This window comes from Pocillopora verrucosa, chromosome 5 (assembly GCF_036669915.1).
Source record: "Pocillopora verrucosa isolate sample1 chromosome 5, ASM3666991v2, whole genome shotgun sequence".
In the NCBI taxonomy this organism is placed as follows: Eukaryota; Metazoa; Cnidaria; class Anthozoa; order Scleractinia; family Pocilloporidae; genus Pocillopora; species Pocillopora verrucosa.
The window spans coordinates 6,578,492-6,591,245 of record NC_089316.1 but is presented as its reverse complement, the minus strand read 5'-3'; the positions used below and the strand labels follow the sequence as shown (position 1 = coordinate 6,591,245).

Sequence of the window (12,754 nt, the reverse complement as noted above, 5' to 3'; positions counted from 1 at the left end):
TGCAGGAAAATGAAAGACAAGGAAGCCATTTTTGTTAAAAATTGCGCACAGTGCTAGATCAATAGAATATTTGTGATGACTTTAATACTGTATTTGGGTAATTAATTTTGCGCTTTCAAAATGGATGAAATAAAGTAGTGTAAATAGATCTCGTGGTATGCCATTTTTCTCTGAAATCAAACTTTCGCGTCTGCTTGATTTTTAAAACGTGAAGACGATATCAGACCCTAAGGCCCTCCTCTCTGTCCAATTACCATTATGAAAAGGTCTCATAGGGGGGATGCTGAAAAGACCTGAGTTCCAGCCCTGCCTGGATAATTTTTGGGTTCTTGGCCAGACAGTGACTCTCACCAAATTTTTCTCCACCCAGGAGTGTGAGTGGGTAACAGAGACGTGTCAGGACAACCTGATAAGATACCGGCAGCTACCATGGAAGGGGTAGCTAACATTTTGTTTTTTGAAAGAGGATAAATCACAGTTATTGACAACAACGATGAGAAAAAAAACCTCAATCCTCTTAAGATACAACTTACGTGTAGTTGCTGTGGAATGTAAACAAACAGCTGGCCTGCTTCAGTTCGTAACCATGTGTTGCAGTTGTAATTGCACCAGTTGACTGAATGATAATCAAGCCCCCCTCATGGTCCTGGAGACGCAGGCCGTCCAGGCTGAATGAACATATCCTGTTAAGTGGTTACCGTCTGAAAAACAAACGTAAAAATGATAAATTTCACGCAAACGATACGTAATGTATTTTCGTAAATCTAATATTTTATTAGTATGTGTCGAGAATGATTTCTTTATAATTAATGATTAATGTTATAAATTGTCACACAATGTAACGAAATACTAGACTGATTATAACGCGAATAGGAAGATTTCGTGACATGATATTTCACAACGTTGTAAACAAAGTTCAACACTGATTTGCATGCGTACAGTGAACTAAATAAGGGAAAGAAACGTGTAATTGTGAAATTGCAACTAAAATAGGGTATATTACAGAACTTTGGGATTGGGAATTTACTGAACTCGTGATTGTGGGAAAATTACTTTATTTCGCAACTAGAACTGTAAAACGAAGTAGCACTGAATTGTAAGGGCGGATTGGTATTAGATCGTTAGAGTGTTAGTATGTTCAGATTGTCAGGAGTGATGGAAGAAAATAAACGCGTTTAGAAAACAAAGAAGTATACAGTCCTCTTGATTCCGCGACAGTATGAATCTGCATTTTTTTTTAGAGACGCAAACAAAATCTCCCAAATTCACTAACTTTCTTCCCCCTTCATTAAATCCTCGAAGATACTGACGTGTAGAGGAGCAGTAGTAACTCGTGGATATTGTTCAAGCATCCCAGCCGCTTGTCTACACCTTCAAACTAATCAACATATTTCTCACTTTAACTTGAATGTTAAGGTAGGCTTAACAGCTCTTTAATTCCTAAGCTAACCAGTAAATTTCATACAACTTAAACCGAGGTGTATCTGACGTATTCTTGTACTCAGACGGAAAAATTCACTGCCACTCGCTTAAGGCGCCTTTCCTAATTAATTATCACCATTTTGTAATCATCCTTGAAATCACGACGACAACTGATGCTAAATAGGTGCAAACGAAATAGCACGATTTAGACTTTCGTCCAAATCATCTCCTCATTGCATTTGCTTTTATTTGAAACACGCTCTAATTGGGTCAAGAATAATTTCTAAGACATTATCTACTTTTTCAGAACATTTTTGTAGGAATAGATATGTGTCAAGAGGTGCAAGGAAACATGTAGAGGCCTCAATTTACGGTAAGCTTGAGCGAGAAATGAATTTAATAAGCAGTATATGGCAATTGCTTGCTCGCAGTCTACAAATTACGAGACGCGCGATTCGAGTTGAGCGGCAGAGTACGCTTCCTATGGCTTCTTATGGCTTCATGGATCATTCTAATCGAGTAACTAGCTATAGGTGAAGACGAAAGTAAGATCCAAGAGTTGTTTGTTTGGAAAAGAAACTATGCCCTTTCGTGGTATCATTACGCTATTTGAAACAAAAAGCACAGAGGACTCAATCTTTTGAATACGAACCTCCAATCTCTCCACATATTGAACACAAAATGGAAAATTGGAGGTGCAGTGACTGTAGCGAGTGCACAGAAATTGAAGAAGCAAGGTTCAGTTAACAAGGAACGAACATTTGTAGTAGTTTCGTGTTTACCTAATGAAAGCAAACTTTTTATCAGTTTCAATTTCGTTTTGGATTGAAGATTTGCTAATAGTTTTAACTCATTCAATTTGAAATTGTTGTGCATTCTAGCTACGCGAAACTTCGTCTTTACAAATGAGCGCCACCTCAAATTTAAGTGTGTCTGACTGATTTGGAAAGAAGGAAGGTTTGTACAAACCCATTTCGTTAAGCTTTGTTTTTTTAGAGATAACTGAACGTAAAATTGTAATGTCAGCCACTGAGAATGCAACGGTATTGAAATTATCTTTATTTTAAAACCTCCAGGAACCTCTTATTTGTTTGTGCCTAGTTGCTGCAATATATCACGACATGTGCCTTCAGGCGTGACCTGGATTAGACAATCACGCTATTTTGCGTCATATCATTCGAGTAAACAAGGCAGCAATCAAAGGTCTTCAAAGCGTCAGAATATAATCAGGAGCTCATCTGTTCAATACTCAATGTTAAAACGAGGAATTGTTGCCGATCTACTCTCACACAGTATGGTGTCGTACTACTGTATTTGCTCGAATCGGTAGCTTCGAATTCTCCAGAGCTGCTATGCGTGTTCAAAGTTAAGACTCCGGAAAGGTACACAAATTTTGGAGCGTTTCCATAACAAGAAGTCCTCGGTGGCTCAAACATACACTCCTAACCGTCACAAAGGCAAAAAATGTGAATGAAACGAGCACCAAGAGGTTAAATGATAAAAAGAGTGGGAAATCTTGATGAAGTAAAAGCTAACTTTCCCCCCAAGCAAAAAGTTATGGGCCATTTCCTTGTGCGGTCAGAGGGCTTTGTTTCACTCAAGCTCCTCACGCTATACTGTGACAACTCTGACATAAACTGTTTTTGGTTTTGTTTTGTTTTGTTTTTGTAATATTCTAATCATTTTATTCACTACAGCAGTCCCTAGATGGGTATCACACGCTAAAAAGCAGTGTTCTGTGTTTCAAGTTGAAAACAATTAAAATCATTTTGAAGCTGGATCACTTGGTCATACAATAACCGCGCTATCAGGCAACAGAAGAATTTCCATACAATAAAATATTTAATAGATCCATATCTATTTGCCATGAATTGACTACGTCGTTTGCTTTACTAATTTGCAGTCTGAGTGTGATATGAATAACTTGGCCTTTAAAGTTTGATGCAATCATGATTCAATCCTCTTTGTGCTACTAAATGTGGGGCTGAAACTGTAGAATAATGATAACTTAATCAATTTGGTAACTGTCCTCAAACAGTGACTTATCCCTCAATTTTTATTTGTTTCCAAGCGATGGAAACTTTTTGCCTACGTTTCTTTAGTTAAAACCCACGATACCTTTGTTACCGATATGCTTTTTTTAAAATTATGTATACTTTGCAGATCATATCCAGAATTCCTTGAGCAGAAAAAATTTGTTACTATGGATGTCCTCGGTAACGATAAAAGATGGCTTGTGACTCTTGTTACCTCAAATAAGGTCGTAGCTCCAGTTTTACAGGATATCGTGAAACAAGGAATGGACAAGCTGTATGCTTGGCTAAATAATTACCTTAATGGCTTACCAACACCTTATAGTCTACAAACACTGACCTATGCAGAGGTATGCCATCTGGCAGCCACGCCAAGTCCTGCTTCTTCGCTTAAAGGCTTAAATTTTGGAAATATCAACAACAATTCTAGTGTTCATGGAAAGAACAAAAAGACCTACAACTACAATGTAAACAGCTCAGTTGACCTTGCCAAGCTTTATCTCCCAGACTACCTGGCAGTATTCTCGGCATTCGACAAATCTATGGATTTGAGTGCCGCTCTTAGACTATTGGGATGTAGAAAGTATCCCGTACAAGTATTCGTTTCTTCCGATCCTTTGCACGATATTCAGCCGTTGGCAGATGATGTCAGAGAGAATGTTAGGAATCGGGGAAGTCATTTTAAAGAGAGTGACTGGACCCAAATCTTCTTTGACCAGTGCTTTGACAAGTTAGAGGCTCTGCTCCAATATCTGCCACTGCTTCCCGACAAAAAAAAGGAGCTTTTGGATGAACTTTCTGCATGGAAAACAGAAGGTACTAGAAATGTCTCAAGCTGTGTAATGTAACTTTTCAAGGAATAGCTTTAGTTTAATATAGCAATTCTCCAGGTTGGATGTTAACTCAAGACCAATGTAAATACATTTACAGAGAGCAAAGACGCGGCTTTCAAGGTTCACAGGGCATTCTTTCCGGAAATTTGAAAACATGTGTTTTTGGCTGCATTTTCAGTATTTTACCTTCAAACGAAGCTTCGAAAACATTAAACACTAAGGGCGCAAACTCCTAACCCTGTTCGTGCTCATGACGCTTGACCGCTCTTCGCTCACAGGTATTAAGCCCACAGTATAATCTGTGGCAGGGCATATTTTTGACTTTCATTCATGGCCCTTTGAATATGTTTGCGATCGTTTATCGTTTATTATTCTCATCAAATTAAATTAGACTGCCTGTCATTGCCATAATGTTTTCATTCCCTTGGCAACTCACGCGAAACTCCGCTTCAGGGGTTTCCCCTGTGCCAACCTGGTCGTTGCAATCAGGTAAGCGGAACAACATGCTCAGAGGAGCCCGCTTCAGAAGAGATGTATGTTATCCGCCAGACGGAAGGTCTTGCCCGAGGTCTTGAGTACTCAAGACTGAGAAAGCACAATACGAACCGACGTAGGTTGGTGGATAACATTTTTATTTTCTGTCCTTAAACTTAACGAAATTCTTTCCAAAAGAACCCGAATGGGTTAGGGCTGTACTTACGGCAAGATCTTCCATAAACTGAACAATTTTTGAGCGAGTGAATGGTTGTTAAAATCGAGGTAAAGCAAATTAAAGAGAGAGGCTTCACCGAAACACTTTCATTTGCGTAATGATAAAAGTGATTTAAAAGGCTTCCAACAAACTTTGAATCATTATTTTACACCTGTCAATTAGGGAGCGCGTAACAAAAAAAGGCGCAAGTACACTTTTCTGAAAAACAACGGAACTAGTTTGGCGAGGACTGCCACGACAATGTTTTCTTCAAAAACAGTCAATGATCTTACAGAAAGTATTATTCACTCTCGTCGGCGATTAATCAATGTACGAAGATTTACCTCTGTTCAGTAAGTAAATGGCAAGGGAAGTAATTGTAAGTAAATTCATGCAAACTTTTTATTTTGAAGTTTTGAGACTTTGCTCGTTTGGTTACTGCAATGGCGTGTGTAAATCTGGTCTTTCCTTCACAAAATTCGAATGAGACACTTTAACAAGACAGAAGAGGATTAAATGAAACTTTTCCTCATTGAATTCCTTCTGTTTCTGTTGTGCAATTACAGGTTCAAATGTCCAAATTGAACGGACCTGGAAAGACTCTCCGAAAGCATCTTTGTAGCAGAACAGAAAACTTCGCTCGCCGTTTCACTACAAACAAATTGTTCAAGAGAAATCAGATTTTAAATGGATGAAAGTTCCATCGATCAATTCAAATGTAACCAAATACCTCACGTTTTAACTTTCTAGGTACTTTTTGTGGAGGACTAAAATTAATTAGACGGTTTTTAGGCCTCTTGTCAACCAATTTCATGACACTTTTGCTTATACAAATTCATTTCGAAACCAATATTTTTCTGTCAACCAAAGTGATTTGAGAGAGAGAAAAGAGAGGATTAATAAGTTATTTGTCAGTTTGAGGTAGTGACCGACGTCTTTGCTTAAAAATACTGCCCAGCTCGAAAAAAAGAGATAAATTAATGAAAAATGGCAACGAATGTGGGGATGTACTCGGCGACTAACGAAAGCGTTACCGTGCCCGTGTGCAGAGATAGGAAAATACGGATCGCGCTAAGAACCAATCAGATTGCAGGATTTGTTACCGTGCCCTCTAAGAAATAAAATAAACTGTCTTATTAATTACTCAAATGCCGTAACTACAGTGACAACATATCATGGTCATTTCCTCTCACCTGTTACTTAGCTTAATCTCTTCCTTCTACATCAATGCAGTCATCGTCATTATCATCATCGACATCAGAGTTATTATTATTATTATTATTATTATTATTATCATTACTATTATTATTATTATTATAATTTTTGTTATTATTACCATCATTTATTGTACGGTCATCGTTTTTAGGTTTCAAGCGGATTGTTGACAATGACGTCAAAGATCTACTAGAAAAATTCCAAAATGTCAAACTTGCAGCAATTAATGACAAATTGGACGACATGCCAACTAGGGAGGAGAACGAAAGAGTGATAGAAAAGCTGTTTTCCTTTCACACCAGTATGATGGATAGATTAGATAGAATGGAATCCTTACTTCGAAAAGTTGAGCGCAAGTTAGACGGTAAGGTTAAAAACAACGACTAGGTGCAATTTGTAAAATTCCAGTGGAAAAAAATGTTGTAAGACTCTTCTGGTCGCTGACAATTTCACCCACAGAAGTGCCTAAATTGTATACAGATAGATAGTTGTTATTGTTGTGTTGCAAAAGTGTGCAGTTTTGCTCATTGGACACGCCAATACTGTTGTCACATACATAATTAAGAGTCCTAATTGTTCTGTCATTTATGAGGTTTCTAACATAATTTTGATATTGCACCTTTAAATGCGAACAGGTCAATACAAGTATAGAAAGTCACCGACTATACTTCGGTTATTTCAAGAACCACAGCTCTTTTTTATTAACCCGGTTGCATTTGTTAAATTATGCAGGCATCAGCGCCACCGCTCTAAATCAGGAAGGTAACAAGAGTGTTCTCTCTCCAGAATCAAACGTCTTATCTACAGACGCCACTTCTAAAGAAACCTGCCAAATGAGGGAAAAGGTAACATAATATGATAACAGATAGTTTCCAGTCAAAGGCTCAGACATTAAACAAAAAAATAATTTACTTACTGGGGTTGATATGAGTTGAAATGAAATCGTCTGGTTTGGTTTACCAGGCCTTGGACTAGTCTTGATAAAAAGAAAAAAAACAGCATTGTGTTAGCTACGATGTACACTAACATGAGGATATAAATTATTATTAATCATAGTTTTAAACCACCCGAGAGAAACAAAAACATCAGGACAATTAGACTCAGACGAAAAGTCCTAGAAAGGTTATCGAAACGACAGTCCCTAATACCTTCAACAGTCCTTGTCCGCGGAAAAAATACACAGTCAAATATCACTCTTGGGCTCAAACCATTACTGAAGAAAAGTTTACTTGCTATGCAACTTTTATTCGAATGGTAGACCCATACGGAAAGCAGGACTTAGAGTAGAATGTTATACCTGTAACGTGTATATATATTTTTTAAAAAGTACATTTTTATTTGGAATGCGTTGACTTAAAAATTACCTTTCTCCTCTTTAGGACAAAAACCCAGAATCGACGTGTAAGCTTCGAGAGAAAATTGCCAAAGTAAGTCAAGTACTAAATTGTGCGAGAGTTTTATGAAGTAGTGCATGCTTTAACAATGAAGACTCCGTTGTGGTTATATCAGAGCATCAGCTTGATGTTATCCTTTATGCGAACATCTCAGAAAATTTAATTTCGTCTTTTTGGATTTGACATATCCCGGACCAGAAGCCTCCCTCTTTGCCCTCAAGTTTTTTCTTGATCTGGGAAGTGATGGTTATCGGCAGTGTTATACGTACAGCGCACAGTTAGCAGTAGAAGTTTTTTTTTTCGTTTGTGTCATGTTTTCCCTATCGGGAGAGGGACAAAATAATGCTTTTTGTATTTATTTCATTTTAGTCTATTATTATTTTATTTTCCCATACCTTCGCGCCTTTTTTTCGCTCCCTACTTCGACATAATGTTTGGGGAGAAACTTTCCTTTTGACAATAGTTTTTCAATTCTCATCAAAATTTGTCTCAAATAAAATCCTCTTTCTCTCTGAAGTATGCTTATGTGAGTACTACATGTTATTTGGGAGAGGGGATGGCGCAGTGCTCACACCACTGTGGCCTGGGTTCGATTCACGGACCTGATGTCACATGTAGGTTGTTCCGAGGGTTTTTCTCCGGGTCCTCTGGTTTCCTCCCGCCACAAAAACCAACATTTTGAATTCCAATTCAACCTGGAAACAGTGGACAAGAAGAGCCAACTCGTGGAATGCCCATTGCTAAATGATTTAATCCCATTAATTATTATCGTTATTGTTGTTATTTTGTATGTCCCATTCTTTTGATTTATGTTCTCAGCATGAGCTTCTCTTGGTATCCTTCAAGTTCTCGAATACTTTTGCTACGTTTCGGATAGCCCTATTAATAATCAAAATGGTTTGAGAGGGTATTCTCTGCAGTGTAACGGTGCATCCACGAGGGACATTGTTATTATTATTATTATTATTATTATTATTATTATATCAGCAGTGTTACACATCTTAATGCTATGAATCCTAATGGCACAGTAGAGCGCCGAGCGTAGCCTAGAAGCCATGTCCTAAATTAACCTAATTTCCTAGTCAATATCTATCCATATATATACTTATTTATATCTATATATCTATTGTAAGTGTCTTACTATACTAGCGATGTGCTAAAAATCAGTCCTATTTTCACAGTTATCAAGAAACATTCTACACAAAGCTGCAATCAGCGGTCGATATAACGTTGTCAAAGTACTTCTTGAAAGTGGTGAATATGTGGACCAGACGGATGAGGTTGCCTACTTGCAATTGATTTTGCGTTTATATGTGTCTGCTCTTAATATAAATTGATAAGTATTCGACCTTTGTCAAACGATTTGCTTTGATTTTTCAGTTTAATTTAACGCCTCTTCACCTTGCTGCATGGTATGGGCAACGAACTGTTGTTGAACTCTTGTTACAGCACGGTGCAAATGTCAATGCTGTAGATAGGGTAAGTTGGTAACCACTCGTGGTTCTGTTTTGGCAATGCGTCAGACATACAGTATTGATTTAAAAAAATTCTAGGCAAGCAAAGCATTTCATAAGCTCTTGAAACCTTTCTTTAGTCAATTGTATCTCGCTTCCAGGAATACTCATCTTTTTGAGTGAGTGATAGTTACTCTAATATTTTGACCTTTGAAATTGACAATTTTCTACCTTTTAGTTTAAAAAAACGGCGCTACAAAAAGCTGAACGCAACAATCACCAATCCATTATTGAGCTGTTTCTGGGGAATAATGCGAGTCCCAGTTACAACCAACCGGTATGGTCAAATCTTTATTCTTCTTTCATGTTTTGTAACTGCTTCTAAAACATCTTTCCATACACACTGAGAGGAGCATCTGGTTAAGTCAACAAGATTTAGCAAATGCTTCTTTTCATTACGGTTGTTTATCACCAGTTCGCAATAGTTTTATGTTTGGTGTACGGCTGCGTTTTCGTGGTAATAGCGTCTTCTTCCATCAATATCGAACAGCAGTGCATACATTTTGATGTTCACATGCTCTCTGTTCAATCTTGGGATGCTCTCCGCGGAGAGGTCTAAAATATGACTGGCAGGATCTTTAACGGAAGATAATCTGTGTCTTGTTTACTTGAGATTGCGATTCAACATTGCCATTTTTAGTTTTTTTGAATACTGACCCTTAAATGATGTACTAGTTTTTATGTTAAATTTTATGCTGAACTCGTCATGACATGCTATACTTATATCAGTATCACACAAGAAAGACACAGATCATGTAGAGTCTACATAATCTGAATCGTATGATGTTGTCCTAAGAACTATTTTTCTGTTAACTACAACCTATTTTTCATTTCAGCCTAGCCTGCTGTCCCTTTCAAGAAAAGCTTTTCTCCATGTAGATGCACGATCCGGTTTCAATCGACTGCAGGCGGCTGTATTTCATGGCGACTATGACACGGTTCTCAAAGCTTCTTTCTATCTTGAAAATTATAATGAAGACATTAATTTGCAAAAGACAGGAAGTCAAGGAAAGGTATTTCCTGGAAAAACTGCCTTAGAGATTCTCTTGGCTCTCCGAGATAAAGGAGGGGGATATGTTAAGATAGAGAAACTGTACAAAGAAGATATTGGAAAGATCGATACATTAGCTGAGCTGCACTTGTGTAAAGGCATCAATGATGTAGAGAAGGCCGTCGAGATTGTTCTAAACGAGAAGGTGGATATAAACATCCCAGGAAAAAGCAACCGCACACCTTTGTTGTGGGCAAGTCCTTCAGCTTCTGGTGAGTTCATGAACACCCTCATTGATCTTGGAGGTGACGTAAATGCTCAAAGGACAGACGACAAGGTTGCACCTTTACATTTGACAGTTTATGGCAACAACTACATGGCCACCGACATCCTGTTGATGAAAGGAGCTAATGTGGATACTCAAGACGTCGATGGAGGTACTCCGCTTTATGATGCAGTCAGTAATAATCATGAGCACCTAGTGCGGCGTCTCCTTGTAGATAACGCTGATGTCAATATAAAATACAAGGAGAATGCAAAAGATAGAATTTACCTTGTTCGTGGGAAGGACAAAGGGAAACAAGCCTGGCATTATGTCCTAGTAGAGAAAGCTTTATTGTCCTTGTTCTTGAGGCGCACTAACGGTGGTAGTCTTGACGTTGCAGACTTTGGACTCGTCCTCACGAGTGGATGGGGAAAGGATCCTCCAGAGGAAGTACGGAAGAATATCACTGAAATGAGTGATACCTTCCCTGACACACAAAGTCAGACAGTTCTCCATGTCGCCAGCAAAAGTGCCAGGCTCGAGATCGTAGATCTGCTAGTGAAGTACAAAGCAGATATAAACGCGAACGACATGGATGGCTTTACCCCACTGCATTTGGCAGCGATGTATGGCAACATTCAAGTTGTTAAAAAACTGGTTGAAACCAACGCCGACGTTAACTTGAAAGTGGATGGAAAGGATGCGGCTGACTTGGCTCGCATGAACAAAGAAACAGAAATTGAGGAGTATCTTAAACCAAAAAGAAGCCAAAGAGACTCGGAAAGTCAATCGGCGCAAAGTCAACTGGCGGAAAGTCAATCAGCGGAAAGTCAGTCAAATGAAAGTCAATCGGCGGAAATTCGACTAGCGGGCAGTCAATCTGTCTTAAAAGCTGCCATTAAAGGGGCAGGACAAGGCTTAAAGTACCTTGAACATGGCTTAAAGTTACTCGATGAAAATTTCAGTTAACTTGTACTGTTGTTATTATTTTAGACTTTTCAGCACACTATCTTTGTTTTACATTTAATCAGCGCAAACAAGAATTGTCTTGAAGCCAAGATCATCGTGAAAATTTCATTTCATAACGGTATGGCACTATTATTTACATCGCTGTGTTACCCAAAATTCATTTAATGTTTTGGATCAGTAAATGTTAATTTGATTTTTTTAATTATTTTGACCTTTTTTGAAGGAACGTTGATTGAGAAAGTGGAAGATAATTGGCTGTTAGAAAATCCTGCGCTTATTCGCTTTTGTTTTGTACATATGTAAAAGTTTTATTTCGCCTGCATATATGGTTGATATAACAGTCGGTTCAACGGGTATTTTTTTGTACAATTTTTAATCAATTTGAAGTACCTTTTCAATAGCCCCAGATACCACACAAAAGGAATGTACCTCCCTGAAAAAACCCTACAGTAAATAAGTGCAAAAATTAGAGCCAGAGAAAGCGGCTAAATAAAAATCATGTGATTTTACATTTATCTTTCGTGTGTGTGAATTACCTTGTTTTACCCTAATTTTTCAACGTGCCCTATATCATTTGACAAATCATTTAATTATAAAATATGAGTATTTGAAAATTAATTAGCAAATGGAGATTCTAACAAAATATTTTTCTTTAATTAAATCGCAATTCTTTTTGAAATAGACTCTGCATAAGCTTAGGAGCACACAAAAAAATCATGGAATTTAATTAGTTTTTGGCTTTAAACTCTAAGAGAGACAAATTCACGGTACGAGGCCAGGGCAATACAAAATAACCTAGACACGTGTCTTTTTCAAAAACTCATGACAGTAAGACATGGTTTGATGCTACTCTGGTTTACAGATTTAATGATTGTAATCGAAGAAGTTACAATTGTAACTTCTTCGGTTATATTCATTAAATCTATAAACCAGAGTAGCATCAAACCATGTCTGATTGTCCACCTGGTTGCCAAGTGAACTTTAATATAACTTGACATTAGCTGTAAACAACACTTGTAGGTGTTCATTCCTAGTACTTTCCAGTTCTTGCGAAACGAGAGAGGCCGAGTATTTTTATTCTTACGGAAAGGATAAACTGGAGTACAACTTATCCACGTGAAAGTTTGTACACTTAGCTTCTTCTTCAGTTTGTCCTTAAGCAGAGTTTAAGGCTCGGAAAAACTTTTTAAACCCAGAACTTAAGTAATCGCATGGGCCAATTGGAACAAAAAACAACATCCCAAAGGAACCAATCAGCGCCCAAAATATGACATTAAAAAAAAGCTCTACAGGGCAGGAAAACGCGGGTAACCATTTCGCGATTTATTTCGAGCTTTTCCTCCTGATTGGATGGCGTAGGTTTGTTGACCAATCACAGAAAGCGATATAACAAAACCGATGTGATTCCGTATTACCCTCCACATCCT

General features: G+C 37.9%; 2 protein-coding genes across 2 annotated transcripts in view; both read left to right on the top strand.

Moving 5' to 3' along the window:
* LOC131772014 (CARD- and ANK-domain containing inflammasome adapter protein-like) overlaps nucleotides 1-12,754 on the top strand; it is a 99,630-nt gene that overhangs the window by 62,135 nt on the left and 24,741 nt on the right. The gene's annotated exons all lie outside the window — the stretch shown is intronic.
* LOC131772013 (CARD- and ANK-domain containing inflammasome adapter protein-like) lies at nucleotides 1,290-11,799 on the top strand. The gene is made up of 10 exons (XM_066166891.1): nucleotides 1,290-1,416; nucleotides 1,730-1,795; nucleotides 3,586-4,271; nucleotides 6,346-6,558; nucleotides 6,927-7,039; nucleotides 7,574-7,621; nucleotides 8,770-8,868; nucleotides 8,969-9,067; nucleotides 9,281-9,379; nucleotides 9,939-11,799. The coding sequence occupies exons 3-10, from the start codon at nucleotides 3,626-3,628 to the stop codon at nucleotides 11,325-11,327; spliced, it is 2,706 nt and encodes a 901-aa protein (XP_066022988.1). The 5' UTR covers nucleotides 1,290-1,416; nucleotides 1,730-1,795; nucleotides 3,586-3,625; the 3' UTR covers nucleotides 11,328-11,799.

Bases quoted from the DNA above. Each gene is read 5' to 3' on its own strand.
- LOC131772013 (XM_066166891.1), top strand. From the start codon at position 3,626: ATGGATGTCCTCGGTAACGATAAAAGATGGCTTGTGACTCTTGTTACC. The intron at 6,559-6,926 runs GTAAGGTTAAAA...TAAATTATGCAG, and splicing joins AGTTGAGCGCAAGTTAGACG to GCATCAGCGCCACCGCTCTA. The intron at 7,622-8,769 runs GTAAGTCAAGTA...CTATTTTCACAG, and splicing joins TTCGAGAGAAAATTGCCAAA to TTATCAAGAAACATTCTACA.